This window comes from Brassica napus, chromosome C1, assembly GCF_020379485.1.
Source record: "Brassica napus cultivar Da-Ae chromosome C1, Da-Ae, whole genome shotgun sequence".
Lineage (NCBI taxonomy): Eukaryota > Viridiplantae > Streptophyta > Magnoliopsida > Brassicales > Brassicaceae > Brassica > Brassica napus.
In genome coordinates this window covers 47,173,054-47,188,472 of record NC_063444.1, presented here as the reverse complement: position 1 = coordinate 47,188,472, position 15,419 = coordinate 47,173,054, and the positions used below count along the sequence as shown (strand labels likewise).

Below are 15,419 nucleotides of genomic sequence, written 5' to 3'. Positions count from 1 at the left end.
GTGTTTCATGTGTCAGTTCTAAGGAAAGTTGTTCGAGAACCAGAGTTGATTTTACAGCAGCCACCAGAAGATGTTAGTCGCAATTTAACAGCTCAAAGCAAACCAATTAAAGTCTCAGAGATTAAAGACATGGATGTCCAAGGGAAAGTGAACACGATGATCCGTGTGAGCTGGGAAAGAGATGGAATATGTGAGGAGACTTGGGAGCCAGAGTCACAGATGCGATCGTTTTATCCAGAGTTGTTTTCGAGTGATGAGGTACCAGAGGAGGTTGACGTGAATTCGGGGGCGAATTCTTGTTTAGTGGGGGAGAGTTGTCACATCCGGGGCCCGAGCCCAATTTTTAGTGACAAGGCCCGTGATGATTTCGCCCATGTAGAGAAAACCCCAGGGTTTTCCCCTTCCTCTTCTATAAAAAGGAGGCAGCCCCTTAGGTTTTCTCCAGAGACTCAAAACCTAGCGAAGCCCTGCCCAGTTGGAGAGAGAGCAGCCGCCGGTCACCAAACCACCACCGGAGTCACCGCGAGTCACCGGAGCACCGCCGGCGACCGTGTAATCTCACCGGAGAGGAGATCTTGCCGTGTTTCGATCCCTTCTCGTCGTTTTCTTGAGTCTTCTACTATTTTTCTTCTAGATCCAGCAACTGGTGAGGGTAAGGAAACCCTAATCACTCTCTTTAGATCTCTCATATCTCTTTCTTCTTCTTGATCTCTGATCTAGGGTTTGGGTGGAAACCAACTCTTTTTCTTGTAGATCTGGTAAGTAAGGATCCATAGAACTCAGATCTACATCAACTCTCATCTCATCTCGCAGATCTAGGCTAAAGTAAGGGCTTGTTGCAATCTCTATCTCCTTCTATTATTATCTCATCATGGTAGAAGTGTCTAGGTTGATCATTCATCCTTATTTGTTACTTTCTATATATCTACTAATATAAATAACTATATATACATATGATATATATAAATATCTTGATGCTTGATGTGTGAAAAACATAGATCTATTGCTAAGGTTGTTAAAATATGGTTGAATGATGTTTGAGGATTGAATGTGATGATTGTATTGATTGGGGTTATTATTATAAGAGGATGATATCTTTATAATTGGGAGATGTAAATGAGTAAGAGAAAGGCTTTAAGGCCTATGTGTGCCGGTGTAACGTGGTGGAATGACATAAATGTATGTCTCGGGCGTTACATCGTTTCTTGTTGGGTTATGTGGCAATCATTTGAGTTGGCATGACTCATCGCCGAAGCGGGCATGCGGCGTGCCTGTAAATGAAGTAACGTAGAAGCGTGATGTCGTGGAGACAACGTGGAACGTATGAACATGGTGGCGGATCAAGCGAGAACCAATGTCGGTAACTTGATTGCGTGAAGGCGTGAGACAGCGTGATGTCGTGGAGACAACGAAACATGAAAGTTCTCGCGCGACAACATGAGGAACGCGGGTACTGATTTAGGTGGCGTGGTCTCATTGTTGGCACCGCCGGGGTTTATCCTCGTTTCTTGTTGATTGCTTTCGATTTACTGAATGTTAAAGTTAGATGCTTATGCTATGTTGTGTGATGATTGTTGGTGATTGATTTCGGGGCTCCTGGAGCTTCCCTCACTGAGTATTTGTCGAAATACTCAGCCCTCCTTTCTTTTTCAGGTGAGTTCGAGGAAGTGCAGGAGTGATCGTCTCGGTGTGGTGCTGGTTTTCAGGTGTTTGGTTTTCTTTAAGTTATTTTATTTTAAGACTTAGTGATTTGGTTTTAAGCATTTCCTATTCGTTTTAGTACGTTTTTGTAAAACATTTGAATTCGATCCTTGGGAATGAGATTTGCATTGGCCTATTTAAGTATTTTTAATTGGTGAAGGCAATGTGAATTCATGCCGTCTCGGTTAAGCGAGATATGGGTGTGACAGTTTAACTTGGTCCTTATTTTCTGATGACAGCATAGATTCCAATGGGAAGTTGCAGGAAAAGCTGGCGTTTATTCGTTCTGAGCTTAAAGATGAACGTAAGAAGCGAATTAAAAGTGCCATTCCCGTTTTATGATGTGGTTTAAGGAAAGCTTCATGTTAATGTTCTTCTTGTGCCTTTATTTTGTTCAGAAAAGTTTTATGAGATCTACAACTTTGCTTTTGGGTGGGCGAAAGAGAAGGTAAGAAAAGCTTGGTCTGAAGTAGCTTTCTGGAGATTTTTTCAATCTGTGCTTGTGATAAACAGACACTGTTAAAATGTTGCAGGGGCAGAAGTCTTTTGCTTTAGATACAGCGATTGGGATGTGGCAGCTGCTCTTTGCTGAAAGAGAGTGGCCTTTGGTAAATCACTGGTGTGACTTCTTGCAGGTAAACCAAACACTCTTAAGTTGTAATACATCATCATGGGCATGGTCTTAGTTTTTTGTTTCCCTGGATCAGGATCGTCATAACAAGACCATATCTAAGGACACATGGGCACAGCTCCTGGAATTTGCAAGGGTAAGAGAAAGTGTCATTGAGCTTTATATATTGTTTGCAACTATGTCTTAGTGTTGATATATGGATTGAGACATTAGTTTCTGTCCTGATGATGCAGACGGTGAACCCGCTGCTGTCTAATTACGATGCAGAAGGAGCATGGCCTTACCTCATTGATGAATTCGTTGAGTATTTGTATGACAAGAGCGTTGTTGACAAGTAACCTACCATCTGGGAGAAGTGAGTAGCTCTATTTTACAATTTATAACTATTCTTTTAGTGAGACTTTTTTGTTTTCTTGTCTGAATCTTCACATTTGATGATCTTTTAACTTTCAGACTAATCCAGTTTTAAGCGTAATGAAACCAACAACTCAATCCTCTGTTATTACCATTTACTAATAATCATTGCACTAACAAACTCCATAAAATGGTGGAGCCGATTAGTGTCTCACAAGTCCAACAATCTCTCTAGTCACAAGCTTAGGACAAGCTTTGTAGCAGCGTAACTGACCAGTTTACAATACATAGTATGCAGAAATGATTATATGATGTTTAGATTTTATTTAATTCTTGTTTGGATTTTATTTATTCAGCAATACTAAAAACATTATCAGTCTCTCTTTTGGTTGACATTATATAGAAATGATTATGATGTTTTAAAAGGTAGATTTACAGCAAAAGAAAGTAAGAAACTCATGAGTATAAATTTGTTTGCCTCATCAATAGAGTGAGCTTCTAAACGGTGACTGCGATGGCTTCATCAAGAGCGATCACACCAGGAAGTACTTTGCCTTCCAAGAGCTCCAAACTAGCTCCACCACCAGTGGAGATGTGACTCATGACTCCTGCAACTCCCACTTTCTCCACTGCAGCCACTGAGTCTCCTCCTCCTATTATAGTTGTCACTCCTTTCTCACTTAGCTCTGCTAGTTTATTAGCAATTGCCTGCAACAAACCATAACCACCAAACTTAACAATATGTTCTTGCTTTTACGAGGAATCATTTTCTTACCTCTGTTCCAGCAGCAAACTTCTCCATCTCGAAAACTCCCATAGGTCCATTCCAAATGACTGTCTGTGTTGTGTCCAGAGCTTCGTTGAATGTTTTTATCGAGTCTGGACCAATGTCCAGTCCCATCCATCCATCCTCAATCCCTGATGCAGACACGACCTACAATACAAACATCCACATTACATACTTTACTCAGAACACAAACAACTCTACTTCTCTCATCTCTCGTTTAAGATTACCTTACTGTTGGCATCAGGAGCGAACTTGTCAGCAACCACAACATCGGTAGGCAACAAAAGAGAGACTCCTTTGGCCTTAGCTTTGGCAAGGAGCGATGTAGCCAACTCAAGCTTGTCTTCTTCAACAAGGGAAGAGCCAACAGAAAGACCTTGTGCCTTGTAGAATGTAAAGATCATTCCACCACCAAGAAGAAGTATATCACACTTCTCAAGAAGCGATTCAATAACACCAATCTTGGACGAGACCTTGGAACCACCAACAATGGCTGCAAATGGTCTCTTTGGGCTTGAAACAGCTCCCACAAGGTAATCAAGCTCCTGTAAAAATATAGAGTAAACAAAAAACATTTACCAGCAAGGGCTTTAATGCTGAATCAACAATCAAAGATGTAACCTTTTGGAGAAGGAAACCAGCAACAGAAGGCTTCAAGAACTTTGTGACACCCTCAGTGGAAGCATGAGCTCTATGAGCAGTTCCAAAAGCATCGTTGACATAGAGGTCAGCTAAGGAAGCAAGCTTCTTAGCGAAGTCAGGATCGTTCTTCTCTTCTTCCTTGTAGAACCTCACGTTCTCAAGAAGCAAAACTCCACCTTCAGGTAGTGAAGCCACCAAGCTCTCAACTTCCGGACCAATACAGTCGTCAGCTTTCTTGACCTGCAAGAAACTCACCCTTAGAAAGCTCTCAAGCGATTTGATTGGCATAAAGCATGGATCTTTGATTACCTCAATACCAAGAAGCTCAGATAGCCTAGGGACAAGAGGAGCCAAACTAAACTTCGGTGTGACTCCCTTTGGCCTTCCCTGAAAAAGATTGAAATGTTCAAACTTTATTTCAGACAGTGGAGAACCTTTGTTTTGGAGTTTGTCTGAATAATCTAGGCTTGCTGTGTCGGTTTATTCGGTTCGGATATTTTCGATTCCGGTTTATTCGGTTCGGCCATAATATCACCGAAGTGAACCGAAAATTTGGTTTGGTTGGGCTTTCGACTTTTTATTTTATTTTGAAAATAACCGAATTTTCGATAATTATTTGGTATAATTTTCTAAATATTGGATATTTTTGGTTAAGTTATGTTAATATGATTTGGTAATTTCGGTTATTTTCGGTTTTTTTTCTTCTCAAAAATCAAAAACCGAACCAAATTAAAATTGCAACCGAACCAAAAACCAACCAAAAACCGTAACCGGAACTAAACCGAACTCATAACCGAAAATTTCAGTTCGATTCCACTGGTTCGGACAAAATCACAGGCCTACTGGAATATTACCAGATGAGTGGAGAGGATGACTTTAGCACCATTCTCGATCAAGTACTTGATCGTCGGAATAGCTGCACGGATCCTAGTATCGTCAGTGATCGTCTGATTGTCATCGAGAGGTACATTGAGATCAGCTCTGACGAAAACCTTCTTCCCTTTCAGATCAGCAGAGGTGAGATCTCCGACGCTCTTCTTCGCCATGGAGACAACTCCTCTGGTCCCCTTCCCGCGGAAAGACTGGACCTTCGAGGCGACATGGACGGTGAAACGAGAGTCGAGGACGGCGGAGAAGCCGAGAGGACGGGTGGAGATGGATTTGGTTGGGACGGGCAAAAGGGAGGCGCGTGCGCGAGTTGCGGCGGAGGAAGCAGTGGCTCCGGTGGTTGACTTGAGGAGTGAGAAAGCTGGACTTGCGGCGACGGATGCCATGTGGAGTTTGAGGATCAGGGAGATGAGAAGGAGAGGAGAGAGTGTGACTAGTAATCTTCTTTAGCTATTGAGATTTTAAAATAGTTTTTTTTTCTTTTCTTATCGTTGATGATTGGTTCAGAGAAGCCTTTGAAAATCCATCACGATCATTGTACTTTATCCACATAACCGTATAACATACTTACATGTGTCAGAAACATGAATGGTCTTAATGTTTACTGGTCGTTTGCCTACACTACACCTCTTCTCTTAAATTGCTAGGTTTGCTAAGCCATGTCAGGGCATATGTTACTTTCTCATTTCATCATCGAACCATCTCCACGTGTTGATACCATGAAAGAGTGATTTAACCTCCCACTTCTCTCCAAGTTTAGACAGAGGAATGTAACTCTCGGGATTTGCTTACTCATTCCAGATGTGCCTTTGATCAGGCCTGGTGAAATCCCCTTAACTTCAATGCCAAGTTTCTTGTCCTAGTATTTCAATAGTAGCCTGTTTTCAAGTTTCATAAAACCCAGGATCACATTTTTGATACTATACCATAGTTCTTCCTAACCAAAGCTACGAGTTTAACTTAGCAGACTAATTAATCACCTTTGGTAGCTAGCAAATGCATTGTATTTGGTATACAGAATTAAATATACTCTGTTTCTTTATTTTATAAACAAATCCATATCATAACCAATGCTTCCCTTTACTAAAGTGAATTGCTACAGTTGATTGATTGTCCCAAACGTTAAAATAGCATACTTAAGAGTTTCTGATTGCGTATCCTAAGATCTAATCTGGAACAATTGACTGATTGCTCCTCATGGCTACAATACCAAAAACTTGATGCTGAAAAAGTGTAAGCAGAGATTACTAAAAGCATGATTAATGGGGGAGATCCATTTGGAGTTCTTAGAGTATGATTTGACACTTTAAGAAACATTTCTTAGTTTTTCTTAGTTAAAAGGTAAGAAACGTATCTTGTATTACACTAAAAACTTCGCCCTAAGAGATCCCATTGTTCATGGTCTAAGTCATCACTTTGGCTGCAGAAACATGTATTTGGTACCAAGAAGCAGTGTAGCGCAAAGAAGCACTAATGCTGAAAAAGAAAGAGGAACTGAGAAGAGAAGTCACCTAAAGCAACCCCCCCCCCCCCCCAACGCTACAAGGTCACCCGCAGTGACAGCATCCATGGCCACCTAAGATAAGAAGAAACAGCAGTATGCTCATGAATCTAACCATAAGTTGGCTTATAAGACCATGATTAACTCCAGTCGGGGTTCTTAATTTCGGATAAGAGATATAAGAGTCGTCTTTTAGCCGAAATGTGTAAAAAAAAAATGTCAAATCATGAGTTAAGAACCCGGGCTAAGAGACCGGGATTAATCATGCTCTAAAAGCCCAAATTAATGAGTACATTCAAATTTATGTGAAGCCCAAAGCAAGGGAACCCTAAATACGTATAAGCATATATATGAGTAGGGGTGGGCGTTCGGGTATCCATTCGGGTTCGGATCAGGTATTTCGGATTTTCGGGTTTTTCGGTATAGGGCTATAGAACCTGTTCGGGTATTTCTGTATTTCGGGTCGGATTCAGGTATTTTTAGTTCGGGTTCGGATATTTAGATTTTGAAAAAAAAATTAAATTTTTTATTTCTCAAATTTCTTGTATTTAAAAATATAACTTTCACTTAACTAATTTTTTATTTTTAATAGATTGAATGGTTAATAGATTTGGACATAACATTTTGAAACTAAAAAAACATTAATTTGGTTATTGTTTTTAAATTTTGGATGTAACTTTTTGTTAATTCTTGAAATAAAAAATTTGAAATAAAAAGTTTGACATGCATTTTAAGTGAGTAGCAAATCATTTTCACCGTAATTCTATGTATATCATATGAATTTAAAGTATGAGTAGTATCAATATAAATATTTTATATAAAATGAGAGATATAAACTAGAAATATATGGTTAATTATACATATGTTCGGTTATCTTTGGATATCCATTCGGGTTCAGGTATTACCCGTTCGGATTCGGATATCCAATCTCTCTTAATTCAATACCCGTTCGGATATTTTGCTACTTCGGTTTGGGTTTTTTGGATCGGGTTCGGCTGCTGCTTCGGAAGATAAAGTGCCCACCCGTATATATGAGTGGTGAACCCTAATTTTATGTGGAGGACAAGACGCACACAGGTATATAAATATATAATAAGTGTTTCTCTAGGCCTCCAAGCTCCCTCATTCTCGAGCCCCAAGACTCGAGCAAGTCGTAAGTTTCTCATTGTCAAATCTTAGTTTCTTTTCAAGGGGTTATGTTATGTATATCGATCTGTCTTTAGAAACTTTAACCTAGAATTTTTGGTGCATATAAATATGTTGGCATGAGTTGATTGCTTGCTTGCTTCGCAAAAGAAACAGAATATTAATTTTTTTTTAGCAGTGCAGAGATGAATAAAGCACCTTCAATGGATAAAGAATCAATGGTGGAGTTGAAGAATAGATTCAAGAAGATGAGCGTGGTTCCAGATGAAAATAGTTTTTCTAATGCCATCCTCTCTCTCAAGGAACATCAGAAACCAGCCATAGTCATCAAGAATACTAGTTTCCCTGATGTCCGTTTTTTCTACTTGAGCAATCTTAGGCTCGCACGAGTATGCATTCAGGCTAAGCTCTCTACGGTTATCCGAGAGTTTACAATCATCAATGAACCTGCGTGCATAGACTTTTTCGAGCATTATTTCGATGACTTGGACCTTGCTCTAGCGCAGCTCAACTGCTCATGAAAATCGCTAGGTATTTTATCCAGCTTATGGAAAAGGATGATTGTAATACACTGGACCGGTGCAAGTACCTGAAAGTGAATGCTATTGGGTGCATGTATACCGTTGCAATGAGATGCCTCCCTATTTTGGCTTATATCGAAAAGGTCAGGCAGCACATGCTGGCTCAGGACGATGATCCCACTCATGAGAATGCTCCTCCCTCACACATTGTCTTGGCTAAGGAATACTGCATAATCCCTCACACATCTGCCTTTGAGGTTGAAAAGGCTGCCGGCTTGGTTCATCCAGACACTTTGCGTTGGCTAGAAGAGTTGGAAGAGAAACATGGCTTTAGGATGCATGATGATTGTGCTCAAGAGCAGCCATTAGCAGCATGAAAGCTCGTTTGCTCTGTTGAATAATTAATGTTTCTCGGCTTTTTGTTTTATTTATGCTCTGACATTAGGCTATGATTTTTGTTTTGGACCTCCTTGTGCTGCTTTTCTCTTCTGTCTTTTATCATAAGAACATATCTTCTCATATATTTTTTGTTTGAAACAATTTTTTTTTTGAAGCACACATCTTTTCTGTGTTGTGAACAATAGGGGAAATCGTGTGTTCTCTCTGTATTATTACTCAATCAAAGTGTTTCCTTATATAGGGTTTACAAGGAATGGGAAAAAAAAAATTATCCAAAACCTAATACAACATGAAATAGGAAAATATCTAAAACAGATAAATGGAAATCATCCTAGATCTAAAGTCGGCCAATCTCTCTCCTCTTGGGTCGCCGACTCTCTCTCCTCTTGGGCCACGGTTTGGCCTTGTCTTGATATGGTTACTAGCAATCCACATTGTTCATAACACTCCCCCTTGGATGGTATAACCATATGGGCTCGTATCATGCACGATGTTGCCTCGTTAAAACCTCTCTAGGAAAACCAAAAACCCAAGGTGGGAAAAAATGGAAAACGTAGACAGGAAAAAGAGTACAACGCATGACACTCCCCCTGATGAAGGCATCACTGAAGATCCTTCAGCCGGCGCATACCTATCTGATGAATCAACTTCCTTAATGTTGAGGTTGGCAGGGACTTGGTGAAGAGGTCGGCTTAGTTGTCGCTGGATCGGACTTGAACTACTTGAACCTCCTTTACCTTCTGCAAGTCGTGGGTGAAAAAGAACTTGGGCAGGATGTGCTTTGTCCTGTCTCCTTTGATGTATCCTTCCTTGAGCTGAGCAATGCACGCTGCATTGTCCTCGTAGATGATCATTGGTTCCTCCTTCTCTTTTGCCACGGCCAGACCACTCTCTCTTAAGACATGGCCGGTCATGTTCCTCAACCAAACAAGCTCACGGCTTGCCTCATACATGGCTATGATCTCGGCGTGATTAGATGATGTAGCTACTAAGGATTGCTTCGTTGAACGCCAGCATATTGCGGCTCCACTATGCGTAAACACATATCCTGTTTGAGATCTAGCCTGGTGTGGGTCAGATAAGTACCCATCATCTGCATATCCGACCATGTTCTCTCCTGGCCGGTTGGTGTAGAACAAACCGAGATCTTTTGTTCCTTGCAGATACCTGAACAGATGTTTCACTCCGTTCCAATGCCTTAAGGTCGAACATGAACCAAATCTAGATAGTAAGCTCACGGCAAAGCTTATGTTTGGTCTAGTATGACTAGCTAAGTACATTAAGGCCCCAATGGCACTTAAGTAAGGCACTTCCGATCCGAGTGTTTCCTCGTCCGGTTTCTTAGGTCCGAATGGATCCTTCTCAATGTCTAAGGACCTCACGACCATAGGACACGGTAAGGGATGAGCCTGGTCCATATTAAATTGCTTGAGTATCTTTTCTGTATAAGTTTCTTGGTGCACAAGGATGCCATTTGCTTTATACTCAAACTGTAGTCCCAAACAGAACTTAGTTTTCCCTAAGTCTTTCATCTCGAATTTTTTCTTTAGACATTCGACGGTTTGGGAAATCTCTCCAGGGGTTCCTATTATATTCAGGTCGTCCACATAAACAGACATTATAACATAGCCCTTGCTGTCGAATTTCTTTATGAATATACATGGACTTATTGGATCATTCTTATAACCTTCTTTCGTTAGGTACTCGGATAATCGGTTATACCACATTCGACCTGATTGCTTTAAACCATATAAGGCTTTATTCAACTTAATGCAATGTTGTTCTCGAGAACCTTTCTTATCTTTAAGCTCAATACCCTCTGAAACTCTCATATGTATTTCATTATCCAGTGGTCCGTATAGGTATGCAGCTACTACATCCATTAGGCGCAAATCTATGTTTTCTTTCACGGCCAGACTGATTAGATATCTTAATGTAGTCGCATCCACCACAAGGGAATAAGTTTTCTCATAGTCTATTCCTGGTCTTTGTGAGAATCCTTGTGCTACAAGCCGTGCTTTGTATCTCACTACTTCTCCTTTCTCATTTCTCTTCCTTACAAAGACCCATTTATACCCCACTGGTTTGACATCTCTTGGTGTCAAGATTATAGGGCCAAAAACACCTCTCTTTCTCAATGATTCTAACTCCACGTTTATAGCTTCTTTCCATTTGATCCAATCTGATCTTAGCATGCATTCTTGTATGGACGTGGGTTCTAGATCCTCATCTTTATCCATGATCTCAAGTGCTACCTTGTATGCAAATAAATCATCAACGTTGATATCTTTTTTGTTCCATTGTTTTCCAGACATTACATTGTCTATAGAGATCTCTTGGTTGTCCGGCTCTTGTGTCCCGTGAAGTCCAGCGTCCCGGACCTCACTTTGAGGAACGGCCGGATCATCGGGTGTGGTCGGTACGCTTGGCTCGACCATCCTGGTCGGCTCGACCGATCCATCTATGTCCTGGATGGTTTCCTTGATGCTCTCGGATCCAGCACCTTTCTTGGATTTCCGAGGCTGTTTGTCTTTGGAACCAATTGGTCTACCACGTTTTAAACGTTGCTTAGACTCTGTAGCCACTTGACATTGTCCATCTTGGACGTCTAATCTTATAGGTGCATTACAAGCCGGGATGTGTGATATTGTCACTCTATTTGGGTCAACAAATGTATCTGGCAGTCTATTAGCTAGCTCTTGAAGATGTATAATCTCTTGGACTTCTAAATCACAATCTTTAGTCCGAGGATCTTGCCAAGATGTTGATGGTCTAAACCATTCCAAATCTTTTGTTATCAACCAGCTGTTATCTCCCCCTAAGGACGGATATGTGGGCTCATCAAACTGTGAGTCTTCGTATCTGGCCTTAAACAAATCACCGGTTGTTGGCTCAAGATACTTTATAATGCTTGGGGATTCATATCCTACGTATATTCCCATCCTCCTCTGTGGTCCCATCTTAGTTCTCTGTGGTGGAGCAATTGGAACGTAGACGGCACATCCGAATGTTTTGATGTGGGACACGTCTGGCTCATGACCCGTAAGTAGTTGGGATGGTGAATATCTATGCTCACTAGATGGCCTGATGCGAATCAGTTCTGTTGCATTGTAAAACCGCATGTCCCCATGCTGATACCGGAAGTTGAGACTTCATAAGCAATGGCCGGGCTATCAGCTGGATACGTTTAATGAAGGATTCGGCCAAGCCGTTCTGTGTATGGACATGTGCCATGGAGTGTTCTACTCTTACCCCCATGGACATACAGTATTCATTAAACGCTTGGGACGTGAACTCACCAGCATTGTCTAGACGTATAGTCTTAAGAGAGAAGTCTGGAAAGTGTGCTCTCAGTCTTATCATCTGAGCAAGCAGCCGTGCAAAGGCTAGATTCCGAGTGGATAGTAAACATACATGCGACCATCTGGTCGATGCATCAATGAGGACCATGAAGTATCTAAACGTCCCACAAGGTGGGTGTATTGGTCCACTTATATCTCCTTGGATTCTTTCCAGAAAATTTAGGGTTTCTTTATTAACCTTGGCTGGTGATGGCCTAGTTATGAGTTTCCCTTGTGCACATGCTGCACATGTGAGATTTCGTGGGATCACTCCTTTAAACGTGTGCCCTTGTGAATTTATCATTAATTTTCGCATCATTCCTGTTCCAGGATGGCCAAGCCAGTTATGCCATAAAGTGAATAGTTTGGAGGCATTTGCCTCGATCATACTGATCCTTGCATAGTATAGACCAGTAGACATTGCGGGCATAGTCTCTAGGATCTTTTTATTGCCTTTGGTGATCGAAGTTATGTTAAGGAATTCTTTGTTTCCTTCTTCCCATGTTTCAAGATGGAAACCATTCAATCTTATATCTTTGAAACTCAATAAGCTTCTTCTAGAGCTTGGGGAATACAAGGCGGTTTTGATCTCTAGGTGATTGCCCTTGGGCATTAACACATAGGCTTGGCCGTGACCTTCAATCAGGCTAGCCTCACCCGCAATGGTATGTACCTTTGCACTTTGCATTGTGAGATTCATAAAGTACCTTTTGTCTCTTAGTATTGTATGACTTGTGTCACTATCCACCACAAGTATACTCATCTCATCATTCATTCTATAAATAAAGTTTTCTAAACTTTAGAGACTTCATAAGATCTTTAAAATTGTTATTATTATAAATGTCATTACATAAAATAAAAAAAACACCAAATCAAAGACATAAAGCAATAAGACAATGTGATTCGAAAACTAGTCCTTTAGACAATCGGATGTCTCAAAATCCATTTGGTCATCTTTGTTATCCTTGTCGGATTCATTGTCAGCATCATATCCATATTCTTTGTCATCATGACCGTTTTCTTGGATCATGTTTGCCTCCGGGTTCTTGTTCTTGAGGCTCTCTTGATAGAGTTCACACAAGTGTTTCGGAGTTCTACAGTTCTTGGCCCAATGGTTGTCCATCCCGCATCTGTGACATACTGACTTGGACGTGTAAGATGGTTTGGATATGCCACCTCGTCCACGGCCATAACTGCCTCGGCCCGACCGTAATTGGAACCACGGCCACGGTTATTGTGGTTTCCTTTTCGGCCGGTTGAGTAGTTGTCTCGACCGTTATGATTGTCGCGCCTACGCCCCTTGTACCCACCACGGCCATTGCCGTATGGTTTCTTGTTGTCTTGGGTGTAGTAGGTCTCTTTGGGATCTTTCTTTTCAACCTCATGGGCTTCGGGTAATGGTGCTGTCCCGGCCGGTCTGACTCCACTATTCTTCATAAGAAGCTCATTGTTTGCCTCGGCCAAGAGTAGACATGAGATCAGATCAGTATATGTGGCAAAACCTTTTGTTCTATATTGCTGTTGCAACACAGAATTCGACTGATTGAAAGTCGTATAGGTCTTTTCAAGCATCATCATATCGGACACTTCTTCACCACAAAGCCTTAGTATTGAAACTATCTTGAACAAGGCTGAATTATACTCATTCACCGACTTATAGTCCATGAATCTGAGATGCATCCATTTGTGCCTTGCCTTTGGAAGCAACACCATCTTTTGGTGATCATATCTATGCTTTAAAGCATTCCAAAGATCCAGTGGATTTTCAATCGTCATGTACTGATCTTTAAGACCTTCAATGAGATGATGGCGCATAAAGCTTATGGCCCTGTATCTATTCTTTTCATTCTCATTGTTGTCCTCGGTGATAGTATCACCGAGTCCCTTGGACTTTAGACTAATCCTTGTATCTAGCGCTCACTGCAAGTAATTGTCTCCGGAGAGATTAAGGGCTGCGTAGTCTCTGTTTGCTATTTTCGACATCTGATTCACATTATCATATAAATTTTAGATTCATAATGTGATCACGTGGCCGCAGGATATAAGCAAGCTCGGCCACAACACGTCTTAAGCATTTATGATATTCAAAACAATACTAATCGACCATGGTGCTATCAATCATGAGCCACACGGCTATATAGGTTTACTAATGCAATCAACCTAAATTCATGTGATCTATATGCTGGTCGATCTTGTTACAATCAGTTATGAATGCAGTACCATGTTCGGATTCATGTAAAGCAATCAAACTTATTCTTACTTCCTTATAATCCCTAGGGTTTTCAATCTTTTAAATTCTATCAACCTTATATTTAAGATTTCAAGGCCTTAAGTATTTGTATACTTAGCTAGATTATTTCAAACAATCTAATCAATCCTAAACCTCAAATCAAGCAAGAAATCAAACAAGCAAGATCAATCTTAAAATCGGATTCTAGCTTCTTTAGGGTTTAGGGTTTTCGATTCCTTTATTAGGGTTTGTCATGTTTCAGTTTTAATCAATCAACATACAGTCAAGTTCTAATTGGAATCGCATATGTTTCTAGTTTTAAGACTTGTTGATTTTAATCTTATGGTTTCTTTTAGGGTTTCATCAAGAATATAGTTTCCATAATGATGGATTAGGGTTTATGTTCTTTATCTAGGTTCTCAGATTATGTTTATACCTTTGTTTCGTAGAGGTATAGAACCAGACCACCTGAGAATGGATGAAACTTCGAGCTGAGAAGAATGGACACTTGCTGCCTCCTATCGGGTCGCGGATGGGGTCGATCGCGGGCTGGAGGCGTCTCGGCTGCGACCTGCGCGGGGATCGGATCGTCTCGGGTCGATCGCGAGCTGGATGGCGGTTCTTCTGAGCTGGAACGTGATCTGAGAAGCTTTGGGATTCAAGATGGATCTTCTGAGTTCTTGGATGAACTAAGAACAAGATTAGGATTAGGGTTTAGGTTTTGAGTCGCCGGTTTAGGCTTTTAGGTTTCGATTTTAGTCTCAGGGTTTGGAGGCTATCGTGCTGATAACGTGTTGTGAACAATAGGGGAAATCGTGTGTTCTCTCTGTATTATTACTCAATCAAAGTGTTCCCTTATATAGGGGTTACAAGGAATGGGAAAAAGAAAATTATCCAAAACCTAACACAACATGAAATAGGAAAAGATCTAAAACAGATAAATGGAAATCATCCTAGATCTAAAGTCGGCCAATCTCTCTCCTCTTGGACCGCCGACTCTCTCTCCTCTTGGGCCACGGTTTGGCCTTGTCTTGATATGGTTACTAGCAATCCACATTGTTCATAACACTCTGATATATTTTTTTTAATTTTCTATAGTACACACATTGATGTGGTCTGTTAAAAGTAGTATACAAGACCCAATCCTATTTTACAAGTTAACAATTACAATGAATCAAGTTATCCCCAGTAACCGCTGCTGCTGGACAAGCTATCTCATCTTTTGAGAATCAGCTGTGTATTATTGATAGATATGAGATTAGAGTTTTAGAGGTCTGG

At 40.8% G+C, this 15,419-nt stretch overlaps 3 protein-coding genes across 3 annotated transcripts; 2 read left to right on the top strand and 1 right to left on the bottom strand.

Moving 5' to 3' along the window:
* Positions 1-1,298: 1,298 nt before the first annotated feature.
* LOC125580086 (DCN1-like protein) lies at positions 1,299-2,670 on the top strand. The gene is made up of 8 exons (XM_048744058.1): positions 1,299-1,360; positions 1,463-1,541; positions 1,654-1,706; positions 1,941-2,005; positions 2,100-2,149; positions 2,235-2,336; positions 2,409-2,468; positions 2,566-2,670. The coding sequence occupies exons 1-8, from the start codon at positions 1,299-1,301 to the stop codon at positions 2,668-2,670; spliced, it is 576 nt and encodes a 191-aa protein (XP_048600015.1).
* Positions 2,671-3,006: 336 nt separating this feature from the next.
* Positions 3,007-5,581, bottom strand: LOC111210737 (phosphoglycerate kinase 1, chloroplastic-like). Its single transcript, XM_022711299.2, has 6 exons — positions 4,970-5,581; positions 4,425-4,502; positions 4,095-4,355; positions 3,701-4,018; positions 3,462-3,620; positions 3,007-3,394 (listed from the first exon to the last, which is right to left on the bottom strand). Exons 1-6 carry the CDS (start codon positions 5,387-5,389, stop codon positions 3,185-3,187), a joined length of 1,446 nt encoding a protein of 481 aa, XP_022567020.1. The 5' UTR covers positions 5,390-5,581; the 3' UTR covers positions 3,007-3,184.
* A 2,586-nt stretch (positions 5,582-8,167) lies between these two features.
* On the top strand, positions 8,168-8,548 carry LOC111210745. Its single transcript, XM_022711311.1, has one exon. It carries the CDS (start codon positions 8,168-8,170, stop codon positions 8,546-8,548), a length of 381 nt encoding a protein of 126 aa, XP_022567032.1.
* Positions 8,549-15,419: the final 6,871 nt, after the last annotated feature.